The sequence below is a fragment of the Alligator sinensis genome, unplaced genomic scaffold, assembly GCF_000455745.1.
Source record: "Alligator sinensis unplaced genomic scaffold, ASM45574v1 scaffold87_1, whole genome shotgun sequence".
Lineage (NCBI taxonomy): Eukaryota > Metazoa > Chordata > Crocodylia > Alligatoridae > Alligator > Alligator sinensis.
Genome location: NW_005841929.1, coordinates 76,722 through 87,617, shown reverse-complemented (window position 1 = coordinate 87,617; position 10,896 = coordinate 76,722). Strand labels below are relative to the sequence as shown.

At 40.8% G+C, this 10,896-nt stretch overlaps 1 protein-coding gene across 7 annotated transcripts in view; it reads left to right on the top strand.

The window, feature by feature from the left end:
• Positions 1–10,446, top strand: part of CALD1 (caldesmon 1) — a 283,619-nt gene extending 273,173 nt beyond the window's left edge. For 5 of the 7 annotated variants that reach the window (XM_006019421.3, XM_006019422.3, XM_006019423.3 and 2 more), the window contains 5 exons: positions 1,338–1,475; positions 2,691–2,786; positions 7,105–7,185; positions 7,475–7,508; positions 9,741–10,446. In XM_006019421.3, coding sequence (XP_006019483.1) covers positions 1,338–1,475; positions 2,691–2,786; positions 7,105–7,185; positions 7,475–7,508; positions 9,741–9,772 — 381 coding nt within the window. In that variant the 3' untranslated portion in view covers positions 9,773–10,446. The remainder of the gene's footprint in view (positions 1–1,337; positions 1,476–2,690; positions 2,787–7,104; positions 7,186–7,474; positions 7,509–9,740) is intronic. The other 2 variants (XM_025198786.1, XM_025198788.1) reach the window with 1 other exon arrangement.
• Positions 10,447–10,896: the final 450 nt, after the last annotated feature.

Genomic DNA, 10,896 nt, shown 5'->3' with positions numbered 1-10,896 from the left:
TTTGGAATCTGAGTAAGTCATAAGCGTAACAAGCTCAAAGGGCCTAAAACTTTAACCACATGCCCTGATATTGTATTAGACACCAACAAATGAATGGGTGAGGATGTAACAATAGCCCCATCCATCCACAAGGTGGGATTCATGCAGCAGGGAGCTCTGGTGTTGCCATGCCAGAAACATTGGAACAGCGAGTATCAATGATTGGTGCTCTGTTGATTTCAGTAAATCTGAACTGATGTGTGCATTGAGTACATGTGTGAATTGGCTCTTTGTGACATGTGAGTTGGCTTTTCATGCTGGAGAAGTAGGGCAGAGTTTTGAAACAATGTGACTGGTCACTTTACAGCCACCATCTAGTCTTAATGGGTACCTATAGACATGCCCAGAGACTGCTCCAACATGCTGTAATTACTGCTCTGAAGTTCTGTGATTAATTGAGTCTGCTGGAGCATGCTACAGCCAGCTTCCACGTCTCATGTATCAGTGCCCCACATTTCAAAATGGTGGTGGGGCCCAGAGATACTGATTCATGAGATGGTGTGGGTGCTTTAACTAAAGTGGCTCTTGCAGCTGCTCTAATTAAAGCACCCTTCCCTCTGCTCCCTTCCCATGCCCAGAGCATGAGGCACGTGTAAAAACACCCGATGTGCTGATGCAGAATTGCTGATTTTTTTCAACAGGGATATGCAGTCTTAAGTTGATTTGCAATTAAGCATATACTTTACAATACTTGTGACTGTCACAGACTGTGGCTATAGAGAGGTTGGCACTAATATTTGGTAACCCTGTAAAAGTGCCTCATCTTACAGATACTTTCAGCTGCTGAAGTCTGTCCCAACGGTTCAAGAAAGTAATATTAACGTGTCAGCATCAGTGGGAGAAAGTGGAATACACTTTATTTATCAATCTTTATTAAGGCCTTCCTCTCAGAGTATCCTTCCCTTTTTACTTACGTAGAAACCAGAGGCAATTTTTTTTGAGGGAGATGGATATGCTTGAGAGGGTGCAGGGCAAATCCAGGGGTCAGCACAGTTTTGTGACCATGTGTTCTCTTGCAGTTTACCACAAACCTTGTGAAAATGCATGTGCACAAAATCTGCAGGAATGTGGTTCCCATAAATTAGCTTGTTGTGGCGTTGGACACAACTGTATTTAAAAATGGGTGACGATCTCAACCATATTCTTTCTAAGAAATCTTTCTCTTCATCATTTCGTATTGTCATCAGTAGAACATATTGTTAGTTAACATGCAATATATTGCTCAGTAAAGCTCAGCGCTCTAGATCACTCCTGACACCAGTTTTAATTTTAAGCACAAAGTAGTCTCTCTCTTGCAGGGCACCAAGGCTTCAAAACCTACCAAGCCAGCGGCCTCTGATCTTCCAGTCCCGGCTGAGGGTGTTCGTAACATTAAGAGCATGTGGGAGAAAGGGAATGTTTTCTCATCACCTTCTGGGACAGGGACACCCAATAAGGTATATATTTCTGTTTTGTCTATTGTTTATATAAGACCCGATTCTGCACTCCTTACTTCTGTGAGTATTCGCTCCTGTGAGCAGTCCTGTCAAGGTCATTGGAAGAGAAAGAGGTTCAGCATCTTGAAGGATTGGGTCCACAAACACCCAGCTACCAGTTCGAGATTGCTATAACATTAGGCAATGTGGGGAATTTAGTGCCATAGTGGGCTTAGTTATAAAGTTCCCGCTGAGACACCACATGTCATATCTGACAGCTACAACTGAGCAGCTCAAACAATGTAAAGAGGCTCTCTGAGTTGTGATGGCTGTTTTGTGATGCAAATTCTTACGTAGTCTAAGCTTTATGTAATGGGTTAGTTTGACAATCAAAAACTTGCCTGAAATGTGGGATGGGTGGGTAATCCTTCTAGCTTAGCTCACCTGCTGTCAGTACTGTGTTAATAACAACCCTGAAAATGTCATTTTCAAGGCTCCTGTTAGAGGCAAGGCTCTCTGAATATCAGTGTGACAAGCCTTCATAAAGTGTCGAGACGTTAGAGACTGAGGACAGGTTCTGAGTAACAGTGGAACCAGCATTAATGAGGTGGGAAAGCCTGAGAGTAGACTGTGCCTGCTTGAACTAGCTGTTTAATTTTTATTGGTTTAAGCAGCTTCTTTAATATTGAGATCAATGGGATTTGGAAATGGCTTGTGCTATATGCACAATTTAAATGGTTGCCAGTTTACCCAGTAGTGTCTTAAGTGGCTTAGATGCTGATCTGACTGCTACCAGCTTGTTCTTCATTGAGGTATCTATAAAGGTATATTGTATCTTCTCTCTCTAAATTCATAAACCACCGGTCAATGTGAGCTGAAAGATGCTCAGCAAATGTCAAAAGAACCAGCAAGCATTGATTTAAGTGCTGAGCTGTCGGCTAAGTTCAGAGCCAGTGGTGACCATTTTTGCTGTGTATTTTAAGAAACTATATTAACAACTTGTTTTGATGCTTAGGTCTCTGGTATACTGGAATTTAGGATAAAGATCTTTTCACTTTGGACATGTAATATCTTCAAACTATACAGGATGAATTCCAAACAGCCACAGACTTTTGGGGAGAAATTTTTCTTCAATTTGGGGATTTGATTTTTCTTTAACCCCAAACTATGGATCTGTTAGGCAGGATTACATTAAAAAAAAATATCCAGTTAAATTGGTAAATGGTTATTTTGCAGGAAACAGCTGGACTGAAGGTTGGTGTTTCCAGTCGTATCAATGAATGGCTAACCAAGACCCCAGAGAGCAACAAATCGCCTGCTCCAAAACCTTCGGTAAGTAGATCTACAACACCTGGCTTTTGGAGTATGGGTTCTCATTTGTGCCAATGGGAGAAAGCAATAAGGTAAATCTGCTAGGTCAACAAATTAGATAGTTCTGTGGAAGGGATGGTAGGACGTTTCCCTACCAAGATGCTCAAGTTTACAGAAACACTAATGCTGGTAAATAAGGATGAAATTACACGTTGCACTAAATCTCTGGAAGTGATGTTAAGTGGTGTTAAAGTTAGAACGTGCTGTGGGCAGTTGCATGATAAAGGTTAATAGAGTTTCTTGCCTCCAAAGCTTTGACTTGTCACTAGAGGGCTGGTGAGGAATGGCATTGCTAGGATCCAGGACACCTGGGGAGCGTCCCCATGAGTGGGAATGTGTGTTTCCCCAGGGACAAGAGCAGTGGCACAATATGTGCCGCTGATACTTGTCTTCAGGGAACGCCCGTGCATGTGCACTCTGGCACGCATTATGTTGCCCCAGGTGGGGTAGGGGAGGCTGGAGCCAGCACCTGAGCTGGCTCCAGCAGCGTCACCTGGGGTTCTGAGGGCCTCTGGGGGCTGTGCTTGTGGCGATCCCGCAGCAGGGAGCCTGGCTGGCAGCTGAAGCATAGCTCCACCTGGCCAGGCTCCAGTTTTGGGTGACACATGCTGCATACACTATTCCACCTTTTTTATCACAGTTTTTTTTTGACACCAGGATCTCCTTAAGGATGGTGAGGTTCCCCTGGTTTTCAAAGTCCATTTGTGGAAAAGTTTCTCTGTGAATATGCGGATTAGGCTGAGACACGGCTCCAGCAGGTTTCTTTCCTGGAGGTGTCAGATGTCAGGCAGGGAGTTGAATTTTTCATAGTTTCATAGTAGCTAGGGTCAGGAGAGACCTGAACAGATCATCTAGCCTGACACCCTGCCACAGGCAGGAATGAATGCTGGGTTCACAAGACCCCAGACAGGTGATCATCCAACCTCTTGAATTTGCCCAAGGTAGGGGTGAGGACCACTTTCTGGGAAGTTGGTTCCAGATTTTGGCCACCCTAACTGTAAAATATTGCCTTCTGATCTCTAACGTAAACCTATTCTCCATTAGCGTATTACCATTGCTCCTTGTCCCCCCAGGTGGTGCTGGGGAGAAAAGGGCCCTGCCTATTTGCTGTTGATCCCCCCTGAGGAGCTTGTAGACAGCCACCAGGTCCCCCCTCAGCCTCCTCTTGCTGAGGCTGAACAGGTTCAGGTCCTTCAGTCTCTCCTCGTAGGGCCTGTCCTGCTGCCCTCTCACCAAGCGGGTGCCCCTCCTTTGAACCCTCTCCAGGCTGGCCACATCCCTCTTGAAGTGCGGCGCCCAGTACTGGACACAGTCCTCCAACTGCGGCCTGACCTAAGTAATGTCCTTGCTTTGGCGTCATTACGAGCCATGCAGATAACTAATTCCAAAGATGCATCTGCTAAACCCCCAATCTAGGTAGGACCAAATAAGCAAGCTCAGCCTCTGGTTCTGAACGCTGAACCCCATCCTATTCTCGTCTGCCCACTTTTGTAGTCTGTCTAAATCTAGTTGCAGCCTCTCTCTCCCTTCAAGTGTGTCCACCTCGCCCCACATCTTAGTGTCATCAGCAAACTTGGACAGCGTGCTTTCCACCCCCTCGTCCAAGTCGCTGATGAAGATGTTAAACAGTGCGGGCCCGAGGACCAAGCCCTGGGGAACCCCACGGCTCGCATCTCGCCAGGTTGAGTACAGCCCGTCCATCACTACTCTCTGGGTGCGCCCCATCAGCCAATTTTTTACCCATCCAACTGTGCAGGCATCAATGCCACAGTCGCTTAATTTATTGATGGGGATAGGGTGAGAGACAGTGTCAAAGATCTTCTTAAAGTCTAGAAAGACTATGTCTACAGTGACACCATCATCCAAGGATTTAGTTACTTGGTCGTAAAAAGCAATCAGGTTGGTCAGGCAGGACCTGCCTTTGGTGAACCCATGCTGATTGCCCCTGAGCATGATCTCCCCTACAGGCCCCCCACAGATGTACTTTCTTATTTCCTGTTTAGCAATGAAGTTTACATTTCTAAATGGCTAATTACAGTACCTTCCATCTTTCAGGGATATAGCTTGTATCCAAAGGGTTTGAAACCAAAAGCTTGCAAAGAAATTTTTGTGCTACTATTTAATTGGTTTAATAAAAGATATCGCCTCAAGCCCGAGAGTTGTGTCTGCCTCTGCTTTTTAGACCAACACAGCTACAAGCTGTATCCCTGAAAGCTGCCAGATTTTATCCCTGTTGCCATAGTAAGCCCTGCTTCAGTAACCGCAGGAGCAGCTACCATAGGATTGCTCACCTCAGCTACAAAGAGTACCTGGTCCAGACCACCAGTGGCTGCCTTCGTTAATGGAGTGTGGGGCTTTCTGGCAGATAGAGCCACAAATGAAGGATGGAGGAACAAACCAATGCCCCCTCCTCACAGCCAAGTAGGGAAAAATAGGTTGAGAGCATCTCACAGAGGAAAAAACAGGAATGGGAACACAGCAGAGGAAAAGGGCTGGGCAAAGAAAATGATGGCACACAAAGCAGGGCGTAAACTTCAGTTGCATCATAAGTAATGATGATTTTGGTGTTTTATTGAAAGAAGCCTTCTCCTGATGTCCATTGTGTTGTCTACACAGTAAATAAGGTACCTCCCTGCTAATGTAGCATATGCTTTCTTGATTTACATATCTGTTATCTTTTAATAGGTTTGCTTATAATTTGCAATAGCTGTTCTTTGTAAATCAGCATTTGTCAACAGCTGTGTAACACTGTGTAACCACAATGCCTGAATAAATAACTCCCTTCCCCCACAAACTGTGATAAGTGCTTAACAGCAGTTAAAATAAATTAGCATAGAGGCAAACTCTTATATTTTTTAAATTTTCATTCCTTTTTCTAAATGACAGTGAGAACCTGGATCTAACCTCTCCTTTCCTCAACCATCTCTCTCTCTTTCTCTCTCTCAGCGGATTGCTCTTTCCTTTCAGTCTCTCTCCTTGAGTGGACTCCTCTAGATGCCTGCTTGCCTTCTGTTTTTTTTTGGATTGGGGGGGCCTCTTTGCTAAGCTGGTCAGGTAAATGTGTTTATAGTTTACTCTGAGCAATTGTACAGGTGTAAATCTAGGGTTTTAAGGCTGTTGATAAATCAAGATGGTCTCCGTTCCTAAGCCACCTCTTTTTTCTTCCTCCCCAGCCCTAGGACATAGCTGTCCTTCCTTCTTCCTTTCCAAAATCTAAAACAATATTCTTTGCCAACTGTTAGAGACACGAATTTCAGGAACAGCCTCCTCATGGAGGTGATGGGGAGGATGGAGACAGGGAGTAAAATTGCTGTCTAGTTAGAAGACGAAGCCTTTTCAGTTTGGGAGATATGATGTGATTTGTCTACAACAGCAGAGGATAGGACTCTGACCTATGAGATTTCTTCCAGTTTTATACTGGAGAGAAGGTGAGTTATGTGGCCAGTCCTTTGGAGATTTGTGCTGTCAGTATTGGTGGACAATCTTTTTCTGGAGGTCAAAAATTGCCCAGCAGCAGTTGTAACTTCTCTAGCTTTGTTTTTGGCACATTCTAGAGAGTCACAGCTTACTGAAGTATATCTATGATCCCTAGCTGGACTTTGTCTACTACTTTGGGAGATGTGGATAGATAGGCCTCCTTGTGGAGGATGGGTTACAATAATACAATAAATTCTGTTGTTACAGAACTGTAAATCCACCTGACTGCAGAATTTTACAGAGCAGTACACATGTATCCGGGGTGAATATGTGAATGGCCATTATGTAAATCTTGCTATACAATGAGAACAAATGTTGTGCATTGTTCTGGGTGTTCATAAAGTGTTTCCTTCTGCATTTACTGTCTTTAAGAGAAAAAAACAAACAAAAAACATTATCTTTGACTGGGGAGTGCCAGTGGTATTTAAGAGGCGCCGAGGAAATAAAATACCAGCTGCTGTCTCTGCTACTTATGCAATGGCTGTTGAACCCATTCTCTGTCTTAAAAATGAAAAAAAAGCCTTATTTTCCCTTCTTTACTCATACCTTCTTGCATGACATATCACAGAAGCAAATAAAAGAACATACATAATGTGTAAATAAAGGTTCTTCAGGCCAAATTTTGCCGTCAGTCCTTGTTCATATGTGAAAAACTATCATGAGTGGGATTTGCACAGTTCTCGTGTGGGTGTTCCTGTGGGAAGTTCCTGCTGGGCAACAAAGCCCTTAATTTACCTTAATAACACAAATTTGAACTAATCTTGGTTTCTATTCTCTTGCTTCTCTTCCAAAAATAAAACAGGATTTAAGACCAGGAGATGTATCCGGCAAACGTAATCTCTGGGAGAAGCAGTCAGTTGAAAAGACAACCTCTACTACTAAGGTAACATCACCATAGGCCAGCAAAAGGTCTATGCAGCATTTAATTTTTAAGTCCCTTTTATGAAGAATTAAGTGTTAGTCCTTTGCTAGGAATGAATGTTTCCATTATGAATAATTATAATTCTTCTTCTTCTTCTATATATATGAGTGTGTGTGTGTGTGTGTGTGTGTATATATATATATATATGTGTATATATATATATATATGTGTGTGTGTGTGTATATATATATATATGTGTATATATATATATATAAAACCTTATTTAAAAATGGATTTTTTTTCAATGCAGGTAACGACTATGGGGAAAAAGTCAGAGACTAATGGTAAGTGAGGCTAATTATTCTCCTGAACATTAAATAGAAGCCTTTCCACATTTTCATACAGATGCATACAGCTTTTAAAATGATAATACCATTAATGGTAATAAAAAGAAATTGCTTCCTTTGCCTTTCAAACAAATTAGTTGCAATTATCGCATCCATAACTAACATGAAAAATATTTTGGAGTTAGAAGCCCAAATCTGCCTTCTATGGTATTGACTAAATCAATACTTTACAGTTCTCTAGCTGTTTTCCAAGCCTGGTGTGAACAACATATGTAATACGTTTGATGTAGCTGCAGCCTTCCAGTAAACTGTGTGAGGTCCAAAGAACAGGACAGTCATTTTACTAACAGAAGTTGTCAGGCATCTGGGAATAGTCCTTTTAAAGTCTGTAGTGGGAGTGGATCTGATTTTTTATTTATAATAACAAAAAAGTGACTAGCTGATTGAAGTTAATGTCACAGCATTGTTTATCCAAATGGTTCCATTGAAATAGAAACCTTCAAAACATCTTAAAACAAACCCATAAAATAATGCTAAACAATACCAACAGCTAAGAGTAAAGTCTCAAGAAAAATGAATAGCCACTTGCTGCTTTTTAAAAAATTTTAATCTTGGAAATCAGTGAGTGCCCTCAACCTCTGTAAATTCATCTGAGCAGACTTCAAATGCTCTTGGCCTCAGGCCTGCATTGGCTGCTGCAGTATACTGGTACTTTCTCACACTGCAAGCTGTGCTTAGCATTTCCATTTTGGCCATGTTAGGATTGAATAGTGTGAGAATTGTGACGTGGCTGTTTGGAAAGGAAAAAGCAAAGAATGCCAACCAGAGGCAACAAGCCTCTGAGGAATACAAGGGTGGGGAACACAGAGTTCTCTGATCAGTTTTAACTGTTTAATAAAATTAAGAAGCCTATCCAACAGGATCCTTTCAATTTAGCCTTGCAAATAAAACAATGGCAATCTACACAGCAGACTGAAAGTTACAAAATTCAATCCAAAGATTAATGTGTGAGTAGTGGGCTTTATCACTCTGACATTTAGAAATTGATCTTGTAACAATAGCTACCATGTTTGTAGGCACTGTGAAAACTAAATGCATTGTATAAAAACTACCTGTCCTATCAGGCGAGCTTTGTTCTTATTTTACAAGGAAAATAAGGAATATATCCAGAATGACACAGCGCTAGATGCACTCTGTTCTGTCATTGATTTCTATGGGAGCAGGCCAGATCTAAGCTATTATGACACTACCGAGTAATTTACCCCAAACCATGTGTGGAGATGGTGTCAGTACAAGAACTGAGATTAAAACTTCCAAGTGCCAGGCTTTGGTTAGCTGTCCTTTATTCTGGGAATTGTAGAGTTTTAGAATCACAGAAAAGTAGGACTGGAAGTGACCTCAGGGGATCATCTAATCCAAACCTTGCTCAAGGCAGGGTCATCCCTATCTAAACCACGCTAGACAGATGTTTGTCTAACTTGTTCTTAAAACTCTGGGAACAAACCTCATACACAACTAGCAGTCAAAATACATTAATAATACCCTTTAACTACCACAGGTAAAGCAGGAGGATGAGGTCACTGTCAGTGTCCTGCCACTGCAAGCACAGCAAGTAGTTTTAAAAATATGTTCAAGAGATGACCAGAATGGAGTCTAACTTAGTACATCAGTGGCTGTCAACCATTGGGAAATGCTGGGTAGGGAACATGCTTTGTAGTACTACTTGAAGTTTCTTTATAGAAGGGCCATTGTGCTCCCACTATCTGCTCCAAAGGTTTTTCATCATGTGAAATCTTCATCCTCCGGTGGAGCTATGGAGCACTTCTGAGTGTACTGGCTGGCCAAGAAGCTTGGTGTTAGGTCTGTACTATGCCTTGCTTCTTACAAGTGCTCTGAGGAGATATTTGAGTTACTTGGAAACTGTGCCTTCTGTATAGCATTGGCACATTCATATGGTTGGAAAGGACATTAAGGGTCATTTAGTCTAAAGCCCCTAAACAGATGCAGGACTAGCTGTTACTAAGCCGTTCTAGACGGAGAGAATATAGGGCTTCTCTTGGAAGCTTTTATATAAAGGAAAAATCAGCAACTTCCCTGGGCAGCTTGTTCCATTGCCCTATTGTTCTTACAAGTTAAGAAGATTTCTTGAGATTTAATCCAGGTCTGCTTTACAACAATTTAAAAACACTTCTTTAACTTCAAGCAATTTCTCATGTTTCTTTTTCTCAGCAGGTTTGAGACAATTTGAGAAAGAACCATAAGAGGCTACTAAAGATGCTGGACCAACTCAGTTGAAAAAAAAAGTGCTAAATTGTGCTTTTTATATTTATGTTTATTTACCAAATGTTTTTTTTTTGCATTATCCCAGTTAAAACCATGTATATTAGCACTGTATTTAATAATCAGTCTAGACATTCATCATAATAGTACTGCCTTTGCACAAGAGCCTTTATTCCTAAAGAAACCCATGCTGTGAAATATATCGACCTTTCTACTGATAGAACTAATTATGTATCTGAACAGCAATTCCAACTGACATGAGAGATCAACTCAAAATCGCATGTACAAATTGAGTTGCATGAAAAAGTTGTGCAGTGAACCTATAAAAACAGTGGTTACTTTTGGAATACAGAAGTCTTTCTTTCTGCACTTTAAGGCATGGAAGAAGTATCTTTAGTTGACAATGTAATATTTTCTGTAAGTTGCCCATGTCATGAAAAATACTGCATCAATAACTTGTTTAAATTTTGTTTTATACTTTTTTAAAGTATCAATTTTTCCATTTTAGTTTAAGTTAATACCTAAATTTGGATGATTATGTTAGCTGACAGCGGTACTGATACTTTATTTTTTTTTGTTAGTGACTAGTAATTGACTGCAATTTAGAACATATACACACATAGCTTTACAAAGTTTAGCTTTAAGGCACTACTAATGGTAGAATGCTTTAATACATGTAGAGTATTATATTTAGTAATAAACATACATAATTAGCCAATATCACAGCTTTTTTTAAAAAATAAAAATGAAACCACACACTTTTCTATAGTAAGATTTCATAAATGCCATTAGTGGAATGGTGAGATAAGTATTAATTTTTTTAAAATGTCAGAAGCCCAATAATGGGTAATTAAAAAAGAAAGTTATAGTTTTAAGAGCAAAAAAAATAAGGATATAGAGGGTCAAAAATAAGTCACTTGTATAAAACACTGTAGTTTAATTTATATAAAAACTACCATAAAAAAAACTAAACACAGTTGGGGCTTGATTCAAAATACTGTACACTAAATCTTGCCATTCATCAGTGCCGTATACTAGATACACTTAAGTACTCAAACTGAACACACTTCTGTCTTACAGTGTTCTTATTTTTTAAACTCTTTCC